The sequence below is a fragment of the Phascolarctos cinereus genome, unplaced genomic scaffold, assembly GCF_003287225.1.
Source record: "Phascolarctos cinereus isolate Bilbo 61053 unplaced genomic scaffold, phaCin_HiC Scaffold_726;HRSCAF=1367, whole genome shotgun sequence".
Taxonomy (NCBI): domain Eukaryota; kingdom Metazoa; phylum Chordata; class Mammalia; order Diprotodontia; family Phascolarctidae; genus Phascolarctos; species Phascolarctos cinereus.
The window spans coordinates 265,534,115-265,551,754 of record NW_027556098.1 but is presented as its reverse complement, the minus strand read 5'-3'; the positions used below and the strand labels follow the sequence as shown (position 1 = coordinate 265,551,754).

The 17,640-nt window shown below is 43.9% G+C and overlaps 1 protein-coding gene and 1 long non-coding RNA gene across 2 annotated transcripts in view; both read right to left on the bottom strand.

Moving 5' to 3' along the window:
* The window catches only part of OPCML (opioid binding protein/cell adhesion molecule like), a 1,421,771-nt gene extending 1,410,102 nt beyond the window's left edge, over positions 1-11,669 (bottom strand). The window contains exon 1 of the mRNA XM_020963819.2: positions 11,350-11,669. Within this exon, the coding sequence (XP_020819478.1) occupies positions 11,350-11,410 (61 nt within the window). The 5' untranslated portion in view covers positions 11,411-11,669. The remainder of the gene's footprint in view (positions 1-11,349) is intronic.
* Positions 11,670-12,791: 1,122 nt separating this feature from the next.
* Positions 12,792-17,640, bottom strand: part of LOC110192575 (uncharacterized) — a 40,810-nt gene continuing 35,961 nt past the window's right edge. Inside the window, exon 3 of the long non-coding RNA XR_013482844.1 lies at positions 12,792-13,053. This is a non-coding gene — a long non-coding RNA (uncharacterized LOC110192575). The remainder of the gene's footprint in view (positions 13,054-17,640) is intronic.

The window sequence follows — 17,640 nt, the reverse complement described above, 5'->3', positions numbered from 1 at the left end:
ATATATAAAATCTCTAGGTCTATAGTGGGGTAAACTCTCTTGGAGAAGGGAGGGATTCTAATAATACTTATCCTAAGTCTATTGCAACTGGGTGGGGTTCCTTCACTGCAGAAGTTATCAACCTCCATGCCAAGTTAGACTGTATATTCCTCATGTGATCAAACCACTGGACTCTGTAAGGTGACAGGGTAGGGGAACAGAAGAAGGGGCATTCTAGTTCCTCTTGGGATCTATAGTCTTCTAACTTCCTCCTGTCTGTGGGAGGGATGGAGGCAGAGTGGGGTTGTATGTGAAAAATACCTCACTGATAGGTTGATCAGACAAGACCTTTCTAAATTCTTTCTTTGGTTCTCTCCTTCCTGGACTGGGAATACTCACAGCATTTCCACCCACTCCCCATGTATCTATCGGCAGGTCCATGGTCTCCTTCTTAAAGCGAGCTCACCCCTGACGCCTGTTTGGTGTTCTGAAGAGCTGTCCGGCTTTCACTTGGTTGATCAGGTCGTGCGTCAATCCCTTTATTTTTCCATGTCAGTGTCATCCACCTGTCACTGGCTGCTACAGGGTTTCCCAGACCAAAGAGTCAGACGGAACAACAGCAGCCAAGTTTCCTTCCTGTTCTGAATTTATAATTATTGGATCCTATGTCCATTCACTCAGGGTCCCTCTTCAGACTGAACATAATTCCAGTGTTCCATGGAGCTTAATATGGAATCAGCTTGACCTTAATGATCATTTATTCCAAGTCCCTCATCTCATAGGAGGAAACAGAAAAGTAAAGGACTGAACGTGTGACTTCCTTCTCAAATCTAAAATGGTGATAACACCTCCTATAGCACTCATCTCACAGGGTTTTTATGAAAGTCAAATAAAATGAAGTGTGCTGCAAATCTTAAAAGATCTCTTCAAGTGCCCTGAGACCCCAGTGAGATGCTTGAGGGTAAACACCACTGAGACCTTCCCCCAAATCCCTCACCCCTGAGCTGGCTCACCCAGATCCTACTAGAATACACCCTTCCTAACAATGTGCTCCTAGGCCCTCCCATAACCTCTAACACTGAACCCTAAAGACCATTGGGCCTTTCCCGCTCCCCTATAACTGAACCCTCTCATACATACTGCCTCCTTAAATTAGATTGTACTTATTTGAGAATAGGGGCTGTCTTGCTTTTCTATTTGTACCACCAACATTTAGTGTGCTGTTTGGAATATAACGCTTAATGGAAGCTTTTTTATTCTCCTACCTTAGATTAGGATCTGGAAGGGACCCAAAACATCTTCCTTCATTTTACAGATAAGAAAACTGAGGACCAGAGAGGAGAGGCACTTGCCCAAAGTCTCGTGGGTAATATAGTGGCATAGGCAGAATTTGAATCAAGAGCCTTTCACTCAAGAGCCAGTATGCCTTCCATTTCATCACACCACACCACCTCAGATGGAATGTCAGAGATCACCCTCTGAATTTCCCTAATGAGTTTCATCCCTCTTCAATTTACTTCAGTCTCAATTGCACCCAAAGGGCTCATCTCTCTTCCATTTGCCATTCCCAAAATTAGTTTCATTTCTCCCCAGCACAGCTTTGTTCTCTCCTCTTAGACAATCAGGTTACAATTCCAGTTGTATGTAGCCCAGTTCTACACCAGGATGCAACAATCACTCTTCCCTTTGGACTTGCCTGAGCGAGTGTAATTGAGTTCCCAACCTTGGGGAAGTTCAACCATGTGCTACCCTGATGGAATTTGTTAAGTGACTGTGGCCCATGAACAGCCTAGACTGATAGCTGTGTGTTAGGGCATGCATCTGTGTTTACTGAAAGAATCACACTTCCAAGCGTGTTGTCTCAACATGTGATGTGAGACTCCAACTTAGGCAACTCCAGCTCTTCACGCCCGAGCCCGTGCACTTCTTGGGCACTCTCTGTGTTTATTAACAAGCACAAACATAGAAATAAATAATAGTAGTAAATATCCTCTGTCTCTCTTTTTTTTTTTCTGTGAAGCAACTGGGGTTAAGTGACTTGCCCCGAGTCACACAGCTATTAAGTGTTATGTGTCTGAGGCCAGATTTGAACTCAGGTCTTCCTGACTCCAGGGTGAGTGCTCTATCCACTACACCACCTATCTGCCCCAATGGCAAATATCCTCTGTGTGCCTCCATCACCAAATCACCAAGACCACAAAAATTGCTATGCCAATCTCCCTTCCCCAGAGGGGAGGAAGGTCTCCTCATTAGCCCCATTTTACAGATGTGATAAAAGGTACATAGTGAGAAATTTGGGATTCATAGGAGAACTGGCAACTGAACTCAAAGTCCCTACCTAGCAGCAATTCCCTCTTCCTTAAGGGAGGCAATACTATAGTAGAAAAAGTGAAGCCTGGAAGTCAGAAGACCTCTGTTAAAATCCTGGGTATTTCCTCAGTATTACCTCTTTGGGTCTCAGCTTTTTCATCTTTGAAATGAGAGGTTAGGACTTGTTAGCTTCTAAGGTTCTTTCTGAATCTAAAGCTATGATTCTGTCTTCACCCTTGCTATGTGACCTTGGTCAAGCCACTTGAACTCTATAAGCCTCAGTTTACTTACCTATAAAGTGGGGAATATTCTACCTGTCCTTTACAAGGTAGTGGTAAAGAGCTCTTAAGGTGTGCAAGTATACAAAGGAGTTGTGGTTTTCTGGGGTGGGGGAACAGATCATAACCTTTCTCTGACCTAGCATAGAGGAATGATGGGCTCCTAGGGAGTTGCCTAAGGCTCAGAAGGATAAAATGACTTAGCCAGAGTTTTACTACCACTAAGCATCTGAGGTGAGACTTGAACCCAATTCTTCTCACTCCAAATTCATGACTCTCCACAGCCTGCCCCACTCTCTCCCCACGCATGAGATAATGAAAAGCTAGAGAAATGTGACCTATTATTATGCCTGGTAAAAAAACATCTCCAGGGCTGTGCCCCATTTAGGGCACATGTACGATGCTCCAACAAGTCTATGGAATGGGAGTTGCCCATCTCTCCTTTGTTCTTCTGACTGATGCTGTTCCCAGGTCTCCATCCCTTGAAAGGCGGAACGAGCAGACCTGCTCCACTGTATGGTATTTCAGCATGCAATATGACAGTCACATATCATATCCTATGAGCATGCAAGCAGCCATTCCAATCAATGGCCTGTGTCCTAATGTATCGATTCATCTTGGCCTTTCCAAGGGCCTCTCCGCAGAGCATCTCTCTGCTCATTAAAGGGAATGTGTGGCATCATAATGATAATGCTTCGCACTTATCCAGCACATTGCCCAGGGGTATCTCCAAGCATTTTGCAAACATTTAATTAAGCCCCAAGACTGTCAGAGACTCCCTGGCCACTCATCACCAAGGGGGCCTGGGTGGCAAGTGAAGATAGGGATGGGAGAATAGAGTAAGTACTATCCTCTGCTTATAGCACTGTATGAACACGTGGGTGTGTGGGTGTCAGGGCATGTGGGGGGGGCAGGGAAGCTCAGGGGAAGGGGCGGCTGCAGGTGCTGTGTTGCTAGGAGGGAGGATTGACACGTGCATGGGGGTGTCTGGCACAGAGAGAGTGCGGGGATTTCTCCATCTGTGCTTGCAGGGGAGATGATCTCAAGGTTGCAGAGACCATGGTAACCTGGGAGCTTTGTGGGACTAGAGGCCAGCCTGGAGCAAGGGTGCATACTCTCTCTAGGGGCCTGTGGGCACATTTCTGGGGGCTGCCCTCTTCTAGGCTGACAAATGTATATGAAAAATGGAAAGACAGTGGCTTGTGTTATGTACTCCTGTAACAGTTAGGAGGGATTGTGTCTTGACTTCCGGGTATCAAATTTATGTTTCTTCTTTTCACAGAAGTGCATTCACTCCTGCCCTGCCTCCCAAAATAAAAAAAAAAAAAAGAAGTCCACAGATAACACGGTTTTTTTTTTAAAGTAGAAGTGGGAAACTGCTGCTGACTCCCATCTCTGACAGACCCCAGGAGAGGATCTCCTTGTCTTTGGCAGAGAAAGGCCATTGATGCCTTACCTGTCGTGATACAAGTCTGCTTTAGGCCTATGGGGGACAGCCCGGGAGCTGAGACTTGTGTTGAGTGATGTGATTAGGCATCTTTAGCAAGGTTGGAAGGGGTGAGAGAGCAGAGCAGAGATTCCCTGAGGCGATGCCAACCTGTCTTGTTCCCCTATGTGCTGCCCTGGTTCTCCCAGATCCCTGGAAGGTGCCACTCAGCACCCCGACGTGCTAACATCCATGGCTACTGACAAGCTAGGTTGTCAGCAGCCAGAGGCCATCTGCATTCTGACACTTGAGTCTATCCACATGAGCTACCTGGGGTTTTCTTTCAAGCCTTTCTCTACTTCCAGCCCCAGGCAGCTTCAATGAGCTGGCAGAGACCCATCCGGAGGCAGGGCCCAAAGGCTCATGGGCCCTCACTGAGTCAGGGAATGGAGGTGAAAGTCACAGTCCATGAGCTGCACGCTACCCGAAGGTAGAAAGACCAGCTGCCAGACTCAAGTTATAGGATGAGAGATTTAGAGCTGAAAGGGACTTCATGGGCTCAGAGATGAAGAAACTGAAGCCCACAGAGGTTAAGGAACTTGCCAAGGTCACACAAGTAGTAAGCATCAGAGGGGAGGTTTGAACCCAGGACCTTGGACTCCAGAATCAATGTTCTTTCTACTGCACCATGATGCCTCCCAACTTCCCCAAAGCTAAGTCACAAGACTGCTTTACCTACCTTTTCAAAAGATTTCTAAGTCACAATTTCTGGAGCTTTTAGCCCAAGGGAGCATCTTTTACCCCAACTCCCTTTGGTGTATCAGTAAATACACCTGAGATTCAGGAAAGCTTAATGAATAAGGTCAGCCTATTCACCTACACTGAAGTCCTCCTCTGGTCCCTCCACATGGCACAGATACAATCCTGGTGTCTGAAAAACGACACCTGGGGAACATAAGTGCAGCAAATGATTCAAGTGTAGGCCTGGCAATAGATGCTCTATCTCTGTCCAAGGACCAGCCTCTCTAAGCTCAGAGAGGCTCCTCCCCAGAAGGTTTGGCTACCAAGAAAAATGTCTTGATCTCACAAACTCATGTAGCTGTTGTAACAGCATAAGTCATACACTGTGTTGAAGTTTCTAGGGTGAGGTTCAGGCAGAGGGAACAAAAAGAAAAGAGCAAGGCAAGGATTTTTCCATTCTTAGTTGAGTGAAAGCCAGTGTTTGGTCGTTTTTGCTTCCTGTGACATTGGCACAGAACAATGTAAACCTTAAGTTAGCCAAGCCTGCTTCTTCAGCAGCAGAACAAATCACATTCCCCTAGAAATTCCCAGCCTTCCGTTTTTTGCACTAACACCATTATTCCATGTTGAAGCTCCTCTGATAAACAGCTCTAAAGTATTCCTCTTGGTTTTCCATCTTCCAGGGTTTTGACATCGGACAGAAGGCCCACTGAACAGAACGGAGAATTGAGCCACATAGGAACAGTTTGCCTTTATATGGGATGCTCCAAAAACCATAATACCATTTTAAGCTTAAAGTTTGAAGTTTAAAGCTTTAAAGTATTTAACTATTTTAAGTTATTAAAGCTTAAATCTACACTACCACTTTTAGGATGCCCTCTATATTGCTCTAAGGCTTACAAATAGCTTTACATATATCTTCTTATTGAGCCTTATGACCCTGTGAGGTAGATGCTATTATGATTGCCCTTGTACAGAAGAGAAAGCTGAGACTAAAAATGGTGGTTAGTTGATTTCCTCAGTTAATAAGGGCTGAAGAAGGATTTGAACCCAGATCTTTCTGACTTTGAAGCTGAATGTCCACCATCTTAAGGTGCCTCCAATTACTTGAATTACTATTATTTTTCATTTTTCGGTTAGGCAATTGGGGTTAAACGACTTGCCCAGGGTCACGCAGCTAGTGAGTGTTATGTGTCTGAGGCCCGATTTGAACTCATGTCCTCCTGACTCCATGGCCAGTACTCTATCCACTGTGCCACCTACTGGCCCCCAATTACTTGAATTATTGAAATGAAGTAAAAGTAAGTTCAGAATTTTAACTCCCCTTTCTAAGTATTCAACTTGATCTGCAAGGGGCCAAGTTTGAGCCTGTGAACATCAGATGATCAGAACTTTTAGAAAGACCCTGGGTTTATAATCCTTAGCCTAAAGCTGGTGGTCAGGCCATTTAGATAAGGGCTGTCCTTAGACTACTTTCTTCTTCGAAAGGATGTTGAAGAGAGTGAATGTAACATAGTTTGGGTTGGAGTGACAGGTCCTGAGAAAAAGAAAACAAAGGAGGAAAAGAAAAACAAGCAAATAGACAAACAAAGAACAATCTCTAGATGATTTAGCCCTCAGAGCTGTGGGACAAGTAACAATTTCTCCAGTCCAGAGATGAATGTGAAGCCTTTACTAGGCTGCTTGGACTCTTCTTCCTTCTTAGATCCTACTGTATCTCCTGCTGAATGAAAACAGGATGTACCTTACCATTCTTGTTAAGCTACTTATCCTTAAAGAAATGAGGGCCTTATGGGACCATGGGGTTACTGGGACCAAAGATACGATGATGGATGTGTGCCTGGTAAAAGGAATAATAATAACAATAGTAACAATAGCATTAAATGTCAAAGAATAATAGTAGGATGGTGACTTGCCCTAGGATCTTCTCTTATCTGAACATTAGGGAGCTAAGATGAGAGGAATGAGATAACTATATATTATCATTGATATTATTATTATTGATGATGATGATGATGACAGTCAGTCTGTCCTAATGGAGAGAAATCAGGAAAACTTGGGTTCTGGTCCTGTCTTTGAAACTGCTGATTGTATGACTCTGGGCAAGTCAATTAACTCTTCAGTGCCCAAGGTAGGGGCAACTAGGTGGTACAGTGGATAGAGTACCAGGCCTGGAGTTAGGAAGACTTCTTCTTGAGTTCAAATCTGGCCTCAGTCACTTACCTCTGTTTGCCTCAGTTTCCTCATCTGTAAAATGAGCTGGAGAAGGAAATGGCAAACCATTCCAGTATGTTTGCCAAGAAAACTCCAAAGAGTCAGACACAACTGAAAAGTGACTGGACAACAGTAGCCCAAGGTACCTTTCTAAGTTTATAAGGGGCAGAGAAGGTACTGATCTATATCAATCAGTAGGAGCAATTTCTTTACTAGGAGTTCCCTATGCTAATGAAATAACAAGTCTAGTCTCAAGAAAACCAATAATAATTATAACTACCACTGATATTTATATGGTGCTTTAAAGTTTACAAAGTACTGTATATTTTCTATCTCATTTGGTTGGGGCAGGAAGGCAGTGTCTTTCATTATCAATCAAACTAACACTCAGTCCTTGCTCACAGGGCTTGTCAGGAGAGTCTAGGCCTCCAAGCCTGCATCACCTCATTTATCTCATTCTCTGAAGTTTCTATAGGACAGACAAGCTCACGTGAATGCATATGGACCCAAGGTGGATAGACCCCATCTGAACATAGCTGGCAAACAGCTTTGTGTGGTGGGTCCAAAGTGCCATGCTCCACCTGGCACTAAACAGCTTCTGCCTGGCTCTGACATCAGAAAGTCCCCCTCTTTCATGCTTAGGAGATAGCTTCCTTAAAGGGAAACGGAGTAAATGAGAATTGGAGAAGAAGATCTCTCAAGTCAAAGTGAGCCTTCCATCTGGGCCCAGAAGCTACTGAAACATATAGGGCGGACATCTGTTTGAGACTTAGGGATGTTGCTGGGGTGAGAATCCGAGGTCCAGAGCTGGTCTGCAGCAAAGCAACTGTGACCTAGCCACAAAGAACTCTTCAGAGGTGATTTTCATGTCCTAAAGGATGCTCCATGGAATGGGAGCAGAGTGCTATTGAGAAGAGAGAGCAAAATGGACAGAAGGAGAACCTCCTCACCACCAGGATTAGTGACCCCAAAACAGGTAAACTTGATAATCCTTTAACCCAGGGGTGGGAAACCTGCAGCCTCGAGGTCCCATGTGGTCCTCTAGGTCCTCAAGTGTGGCCATTTGACTGAATCCAAACTTCACAGAACAAATCCCCTTAATGAAAGCATTTGTTCTGTAAAACTTGGACTCAGTCAAAGGGCCTCACCCAAGGACCTGGAAGGAAACATGTGGCCTTGAGGCCGAAAGCTCCCCACCTCTACTCTAACCCTTAGAGACTTGTGTCCCTTTGCCTGGGAATATGTTGGGCTGATTGAATGCCAGCTGACTTTATTGTAGTATCACAGGTTGATTGGCAGGTTATACTTAGAGGGGTAGAGAAGAACAAGGAGGGAGAAGAAACTTTGGTCCAAACGCCGACATCTTTTAGAGTTGGCCAGCCTATGCTACTCATGATCTCCCAAATACAAGGTCAATGAGAGATGCCTCCCTTCTCAATTCTGCCTTCCTTTCCAACTACCACATCAAACCATCCCTCACCCCTGGATGCCAAGAATCAACATCTTTGTGCAAGGTGTATTCCACTGGTGTGACAATTAAATTGTCAACCCATCGCCCTCGCCACTGTCATGGCTGCAGCCTCATTACAAACTCCACTTGTTACTGTCCTTCCCATCAGAGAGATTCTGCCTAGAAAAGCAATTTATGGCCAGCGGTCTCCCCCCTCAAGGCACTAGATGACAACAACATTAGCCTTAAAATTATTCTGGGATGGAAACGTGTTTTACCAAGAAATAAACAGCTGCAAAATGAAATGGCATCAGGGCCCAGTCAGGTCAGGGTTTCATTATTACATTAACCTTTCGTCTTTAAACTCATGGAGAGTAAATTACTAACAAGCTGGCATTAGCCCCTATGGGAGAAAAGCATCTTTTAAAGAAAGGGGGGGGGGAGGAAATCCCAAAAAGACGAGAAAGAAAAGAAGTGAGGAGGGTGAAATTGCAAATAAACCATTGTAGCTAATAATAACTTTTGGAGAAAGCTAGGTTCTATTTTCTGCAGGAACCTTTCAAGTTGTGATATTTTCCTTCACTCCAATTACACCTTCTAAAAGCAACTTTCCCTCCTCCTTGATTGAACCATCACATACCATGCTCCAGGCACAATTAGCATAAAGAGCAGTTCCCCAGAGGCATGCAATAGACTGGACCAGAAATGAGTGTCAAATGAAAATAAAAACCCAAACAACTTTCGCATCCTTCTCATGTCTTAGAAGTATCTGGGGGTCACTTGGTGCACCATCTAATCCTTTACCCTGGACATGATTCTAGGGTAAGATGGCCCTGGCATTGACTGATGTATCCTTTCAGCTTCCCTCGATGTACTTGGTATATTGACCTCAACCCTCTGCAGGATTTTAAACAGTCCTTAAGCGGGCTTTCCTGGGCATCATGGGGACAGCTCTCACCCCTATTTCCTACTTTCTGCTTCTTCTGGGTTCAGAGTGTACTGCAATGCAGCTTAGGTAGTTTGGCCTTTATTTTTGCAACCCTGTAAGTGGATTTTCTTGATCTTTGCATTTAAGTGGAAATATACAGAACAGGCTTCCCTTCTCTAACAGGGCCTGAACCACCTGGATGATGCTACTGGAAAGCGAGCATGCTCCAGACCCAGAGAAAAGGGAAGGGGGATGGCTCTTCTGGCACCAAGGAAGCTTTGTTACAGAGTCAGTGCTTAACCTCCCAGGTAGGAGACTTACATACGCAGCAAAGTTTTGTCTCCTACTGTTGACCCAACAGACTAACCTGGCTCCCTCTATCAGGCCATAGCAGGTACTGTGTGTTCCCTGCGTGCCCTTGTCTTCTGTACTCCAAAACACTGTCCTGATCAAACCCCTCATTCACCCTCCCTTGGCTGGAAATCCTCATCTATCTTATATATCACACCGATGTAAACTCCACCCTGCTCTGACCTTCTGAGCCTATTTCTATTGAAAGCGAGGGATTTATTCACCCTGGAAAACGGCTACACAAAGCCCAGCCATAGCTTGGAACAGCCAAAGCACCAAGAAGCCTCTAACATGTCAAAAACTAGGATGGCTTTTCCTCTTTTCTTGGTCAAACCTCTGTTTCTCTTTTTCCCTGCCAAACTCCCATATTTATCATTTCACTTTTAAGAAATACTCAACTGCATCCATTTGCAAAGAATCCCATACAACACTGCTTCATTGTGTGTGAGACTGTATGAATCGTGTGTATGAGTGGGTAGGCACACGTGTGTGCATCTCAGTGCACAAGAGGATATATGTGTGTAAGTATGTGTCTGTTTCATTTCTTGATTGAGAGAGTCAGTGTTCAATCATGAGCTCCTCTGTTTATTTCTGTCTGTGTTTTTTTTTAAATAAACCAATCAGTAAATAAACCATTTCAATGGGGTTCAGAGTAAAAATCCCCACAGCCCCTGCCATCCTGGCCAGCATCTTGATTAAGACCAACCCCAACTTAAGCAAATCAGCACTGCTGGGAGGATGCACAGATCCATTCTTCTGCTCGGCAATGGCAAAGGTACAATTACTGGATACATCTCAACATGCTCAATTTTTGCAACACTTTTGCTAAGCTTTTCTTACACAGATTGCAGCATCTTGCCTGTGTCATTGCAGAATTCTCCCCAAATAGGTAACTGCTGTGATAGGATCTCCTTTAAACAACTGGGGAGGGGGTAAGAGGTAGGGGGGAATCATTGGACCATTCCAGACCTACTGTGTAAGTTTCCCCCAGATCTTCCAGGGGTAATTCTACTTTTCTAAAATGATGGAGTAGGAAGAAGGATGAGACGGTTTTGAACTTCAAAGGCAAAATCTTTCCATTCAGCGGAAGGAGAGAGAGAGAGAGAGAGAGAGAGAGAGAGAGAGAGCGAGAGCAACGACGTGAGTAATAGAGAAGTTGAAAGGAGGGAAGGAACCAAAGTGAGGAGAGTAGAATAGGGAAAAAGCAAGAGAAAGAGAGCAATAAAGATTTCTGGTCCATTCTGCAGGTCCTAGCATAACCCATTTATGCAGGAATTCTGCCCAAATGGCCCCTGAGAGTTTCAGCTCCATTTCTCATTCCCCTTAGGTTGGAGCTAGTTAACATCAGTGTCGTACCCAACGCAGTAGGAGCAGCGTCTCACGGTAAGGGGCAGAATTTGAACCCAGCTCACCGGGACAGCTCCAAGCAAAACATAAAGGCTCTACGGCAATCAGCTATGTGTCTGTGTATGAGTGAGCGTGTGTGTGTGTGTGTGTGTGCGTATGTATGTATGTGTGTGTGTGTGCATATATCAGAGCTACCTCGCTCTCACTCACATGCATCTCACATTCACTCTCTACCCACCTCCCTCCCTCTCCTTCTTTTCCCCTTTCCCTTCTCCTTTAACATCTTCAAATCCCCCAGGGAAAGAAAGAACCCTTCCCACTGTACCTGGGATGAAGAGCAGGGCAGTTGTTGCTGAAAAGATGATCCAGCAGGCAGGATGGTACATCTTGGAGCTGCGGTGCTCTCAGCTGCTAGGCTGCTGCTGCTGCTGCTGCTGCTGCTGCTACTGCTGCTACTGCTGCTGCTGCCTTCCTCTGTGCTGAATTCTGAGCAGGTTTAAATCCAATGTTTGCAAAGGGAGGGAGAGAGAGAGAGAGCAAGAGAAAGAAACAGAGAGAGAGAGAGAGAGAGAGAGAGAGAGAGAGAGAGAGAGAGAGAGAGAGAGAGAGAGATAGGAGCAGGCAGCCAGCGTCTCTATTTTTTTTCTTGCACATACACACAACTGGTAAAAATCACCACCACCAATCTGCACGGGGCTCACAGCAGACCTCCTACAATGCACTCATTGGTTCTAGTCTCCTGAGTGACACATAGATACTTGCATCTCATGCAGGTTTGACTACAAGAAGAGTTGAAGCCTGTCCCCAATCCACCCCCTCACCCAGCTCCCAGTAGTGTGCTAGAGAAGCTGGCACAGGGTGTTGGTATGAATGTGCAAGTGTGTGCATGTGTGAGTATGAGTATGAGTGTGCAAGGGGATAGATGTTGGCACATATAAGAATGGGAATACATTTGTCGGGATTGGTATAAACCCTACTCTCCCATGGAGCTGGGAGCGTCAGAGGGAAAAGTTGCACATTAGCAGAAATGTACCTGGTGCTAGTGGCATTTCCCTTGCTTTGTTCCTACTTCCTGGCTCTCTAGACAAAGAGACATCAAGATCTGGTGGCTCTACATGGAGCTTTAGTATTTGGAAACTTGAAATCTTCCCATCCTTGAATCACCCCCTCCCCAGTATTACTCTTAAGAACACCTGACAGAGTTCCCTCTCCCTCAGAGCACACCAGTTTCTTCAGCAGGCACAGGGGTGTATTAAGACACCTTTACTAACGAGAGGGTGAGAATGGGCCAGTTCCCACAATTAAAACATTTTCAGATTCTACCAACACAAGATGCTATAGAAGCACAAACAATTGCTATGATTACAGAATGGGTAGGGATGGATTCAGATTAGATTTTTGGGAGTCTGGAACTTGCTGAAGTATTCTGAAACCTTTAAGATGAGAGGACCACTCAAAAAGACACCTGTGGTACTCCTTCCCACTTCACCCCCCTCTCCCACTCTGTAGATTAGTTCACCCCTCCTGTGTCCCAGTTCAACAGTATTTCTCACTGCAGTGTAGTTAAGATTTTGCCCCCACCAAAGAGCTTTGCTGACAAAGCCTGCAGCTGCCCCTCTACAGCTAGCTCACTTATTGGCACTAAGCTTCACGTGTTAAGTAAGTGTGTCACCTGTATGTGCAAATGAGTGTTTCAAGAATTTGTGTATAAAGGGAGATTATAAGAAAGGTACCGGACATTGATAAAAACAGACTCACTTTCTGACAGCTCAAATTTAATAGCTCTACGATGGCCAGGAAAATCCAGATACGTGCTGTAAGTGACCTCAGATATTCAGCAAGTTCAACATCTGTGCTAACAATCCCAGGTGTGAAGTTCCACCAAAGTAGAGATGTCTTGGAGATCTCTGAGAAAGCGATTCTGAAACCTTCTTTGGGATTTGATTCTGAAACCTTCTTTGGTTATCAATCCCAGTGTCCCTCAAGTTTTTCTTTGTGTCTTCTTCTTACAAAATTATTCCTATTTCCTCTAGGATAGAGAAGATAGAGTCATAAATAACTGTTAGCAATCTGGAGGCTGGGTAATCAAAAATAAGACATGTTCTTCTTGTCCCTCTCTCCCTTCCCCTTATCATCACCACAAAAGTGTTGAGTGCTCACTTTTATTTTACTTTTTCTTTTACATTCTAGTAATTTTTAGGCACACCCTCCACAAACCCCACTATCGTACTCCTTATGCCCTCCTTTGAATAAAGAAAAACTGATAGTGAAACCAATCACTATAGTGGCCAGTTGTGACAGTATGTGCAACAACACACATCTGCCGTCCCTATCTCTTCTATTAAAAGGAGGAAAATGCTCGTCACCTTCACTTCTCTGGAGGCTAGACTGGTCGCTACGATTATTCAAAGTTTGGTTCTGCTTCCGTGTTCTTTTCACTTATATTGTTACAGTCATTGTTTATAATGTTTTACTAATTCTTCCTACTTCATGATCTATCATTTTGAACAACTCTTTCCAGGATCCAAGGATACAATACATGGAAAATACCTGCAGGCCTTAAAGCACCATATAAACCTTAGCTCTCCTTATTATAAGACAGTGCCTGCCGTCTGCTTGGAGAGGCAGGGAACAGACATAAAAAGAGAAAGAGCAATCAAAGGCAAGACTCTGTCATTGTCAAATGAGCTGCAGCAGATCGTGTGTGCTAGAGGCTGTCACAGTAGGGCATGGTTATTCACAGGACGAGTGGTTAGAAAAAGTCAACTGGGGAAGATGAGACTTGAGGTAGGCCTTTAACAAATGGCAGGACCCAGATAAGAGAACACTGGAGTCAGAGGTGGGAATGGGCTTTGGGTCATAAGGGAACCTCGGGGCCTTCCTTTAGAGATAACCCTTAGCATACCCTGCATAGATCTTGTTTGTACATAGTTATTTACATGTCCTCTTTGCCATTAAGCTGTAAATTCCTTGAGAACAAGAGCTGTCTTTTTGCCTTTCTTTGTGTTTTCAGTGCTCAGCATAGTGACCGACACATAGTAGGTACTTATCAAATGTTTGTTGATTGACTGACTAAAGCAGTTTGGCTGATGGAAAAGTTTTATGCAGACCTGTTTTGGGAGATAAGGGTGGAGACATAAGCTGGAAATATTGTAGGGAACCTTGAATACCAAGCTAAGGACTTTGAAGTTTGTTCCAAAGGCTTCGGGAGCCACAGGAAGTTTTAGAACAGCTGATGGTTATTCAAAGTGATGTTTTAGGAAGATTAATTTCATAGAGATGCATAGGAAGGTTTGGAATAGGAAAAGGATGATTGCAGTTGTCTACGCATGAAGTCATAAGAGTATGGACTAGTACGTGACAGATATTCAAGAGAATTTCTGAGGATATGGAAACCACACGGATAGGGAAAATGAAGACACAGGTAAAGAGGGGTTCCTGCCTTCCTTTCTATTCCCAACTGACAAAGTCAAATCACAAATCTAAAACACTAACATATTGGGCACCTGCACTTTTATGTGGGAGGGCTTTTAGAAACTCACTAGATTATCCTCCCTCCAACAGAAACACGTTCCAAAATTCACCTACACCACTTTTATATCAGAATGTATATCCTAAGATCATTTATTTTTAGAAAAAAAATTGGGCCTGTTAAAAATAATTTTAAAAAACACATAAATATGTATTTTTACGGGTTGTCTTCCCAGGCCTATTGTATGATTAAAACGTATGTTTTTCTCTTTTTTTTAAAGAAGAAAAATGTATAAATGCATATTTAATCGATAGATGGCACCAGCTCTGAAAGAGACATTACGGTCTACTGGGTACATTTAAACATCTTAAAAAAGATAAAAATAAAAATAAAACTGCTTCAATGCATATTTACAAGGGGGACTGTGCTCTTCTCTGGGGTAAATAATATGCCATTTTATACCTTCTATGATTTTTTTCTTTTTTTAAAGCAAACAAAATCATCAAAACTGTATTTAAATAGCAATAAGATAGGGAAACAAACCAAGTGAAACCAGGCAATTCAGAGATAAGGCTGACTCTCACACTTTTTTGCTTCAGCCTCCATCTTTTCATTTGGGGCAGGAATACCAGCTAAGCAGCTTCTCCAAATGCGGACCAGATTGCCATCGGATTTTCCTTCCCAAGAGGAAAAGGAGAAGAAAAGCGAGGTACAGGGGCTTGTTCTTCTATTTGGTCCTCACTCTAATCTTGTCCTGAGGATGTATGGTGTGGACATCCCTAGGGGGACATTGCCTTACATTCAGAGTGTCCTGGTCTATCGGTAACTATATCCTCTTGGTCAAGGTGGACTTATACTATATTCTTGTCTTTAATGCATCACGTTTTTTTTTAGCAATACCTTGTTTTTATTTATCTTTGGAAAGGGGTAAAGAATATTGACTTAAGGCTAAAGGGTATAACAAGGAACATGATGTGGTAGAAAGATCATTGAATCTAGATTCGGGGGATCTGGGTTTCAGTTCTGACTCAGCTACTCATTACCCAGGTGAATTTGAAGAAGTCGTATGGCCTCTCTGGGCCTTATTTTCCTCGTATGTAAGATGAGATGACCTCTAAGGTCCCCTCCTACTCGAAATCTATGAGCCTATAACACCTTAGATAGTGTCTTCTTTTAGCAGAAACAAGAGATTAAAAAACCACCTTAGAGCTACTACAGATTATAATCGGACTCCATTCACTGTTCAGCTCTAAATATCCTGTAAGGAGCCCGATTCTCCCAGTGTACAATTTTCTCAGACTCAGTTTAGCACTATGGGAGGCATATGAACTCTTTTAAGCCACAAAGGTGCCATTTAGGGCACTACAGCAACAATTGACTAAGTGGCAATCTCACAGCTGGAAGAAGAAATACACCTTCCGAAGTTCAAAGGAGTCACTTTCCTACTTGGAAAATGGGGTTCCATGTTTCTCCAAAGGATGTACGTATATGGCAATCTAACCTTGATGCAGCTTGATCGCTGTTCCTATTTCTCAGAATGATATAGAAAACAAACTTTGTAGCTCCCCCAGTCAGACTCTAAAGATCATTTGCCAAGAGGCCATTATGACCTAGGTGGCAATTGGGTCAGGAGGGCCATGAGCTGGATAGATGCAAAACAGAAATAGCAGTACCCTCAGTAATAATTGTCAGAATGCCTGGAACACTAATACCAATCTGGATGGCAAGTGATGCAGGGACCCCATTGAGAGTAAATCAAGAGGTAAGACATATCCTTAACCAACACTTTGGGCATCCTGACAATCATTACTCTAAATTATCCAGTGATACTCATATTTGTTACCTCTTTAACAAGTCTCACATCCCCATGTATTAAGTCGGTAAAGGAAATACTAGGTCCACCTTCCAGGGAGAAGCTGAAAAACATAGAGGTTGAGTAGCATGCCTAAGATCATACCATGAGTCTGGGAGAGATGCACATGAGAATGAAGCATTGGAGCTTGCAAGACCTGAGAGATCAGTCTGGTCTAGACTCGTCATTTTACAGATGAAGAGACCAAGAACATTTGAGTAACTTACTCAGGGTTGGAAAGCTAAAAAGTAGAGTTGCTAAGGCTAGAACCCAGATCTCCTGACTTGCAAGCCTAATGCTTTTTTCCACTAAGTCTATATTGGTCTAGAGGCTAAGTCTCTGAATTCTTAATCACCCCCCCCCCAGTACTCTCTCCATAGACATTTCCCCAAGATAGTTTACAGATCAGACCACTTGTGCACCAATTCTTATCCCCTAAAATACAGTTGGATTTTCCTGGCCCATTAGATTATCACCCAACCTTGGAACATCCTTAAGGCTTCTGAACCTGATCAGACCTGGGAGAAGCACTGCGGAATATAAAAACAGATTTTAGGCTTTCTTCATGCCTTTTATTTTGAATGGCTTTTCAGCCAGTATCCTGTGCAAACATTAAAACCTGACAACCACAAAAGATACCCCAAATGTCCCCTTTTCACAGATGATACAGGGAGATTAAAACAAGATGGTCCTGCCACGTGTCAGTAAATGGAGCAAGAATTACCCCTAGACTCTTGCTATCTAGCCCTGTCATCTCCTCAACAGCTTTCACTCTCTCTCCCTTTCTCTTCCTTGTGTCTCCTACCCTTTTGCTCCCCCTCCCATTTCCTGTTTTCCCTTCCTCCTTCTGAGTGGAGACTCTCTCTCCCTGTACCGTTCTCTGAATGAAAAGGCTACTCTTCTCTCCTTGACATCTTGTTAGACTGTGAATACGGCGTCTATTGATTTGCATTTGGTGAAGAAAAGGGAAAAGAAAAAAAAAGAAAAGAAAACCACACACAGTCACACATTCTCTGACCTCATGGCTACCAAAGCAGTCCATGCAGGCAGTGGCAGAGAATTTTAACTTCTGAGCTGCTTTTGACCTCCCCCAAATCCTCCTGCCGCCTCATCACAACAGCTGCTTCTGAAGCTGCAGGAATCAACACACCCCCTTGGAAGGAGGCACCTATCGTGAGGAGAAGCAACCAAGCCTGAATCTTGAAAAACATCTTCATCTCCCCCCATCCTATGTCCCCTTCTCTGTGCATCCCAAGCCAACCAATCCTCATGCTGCTTGCCTAAACGGGTCC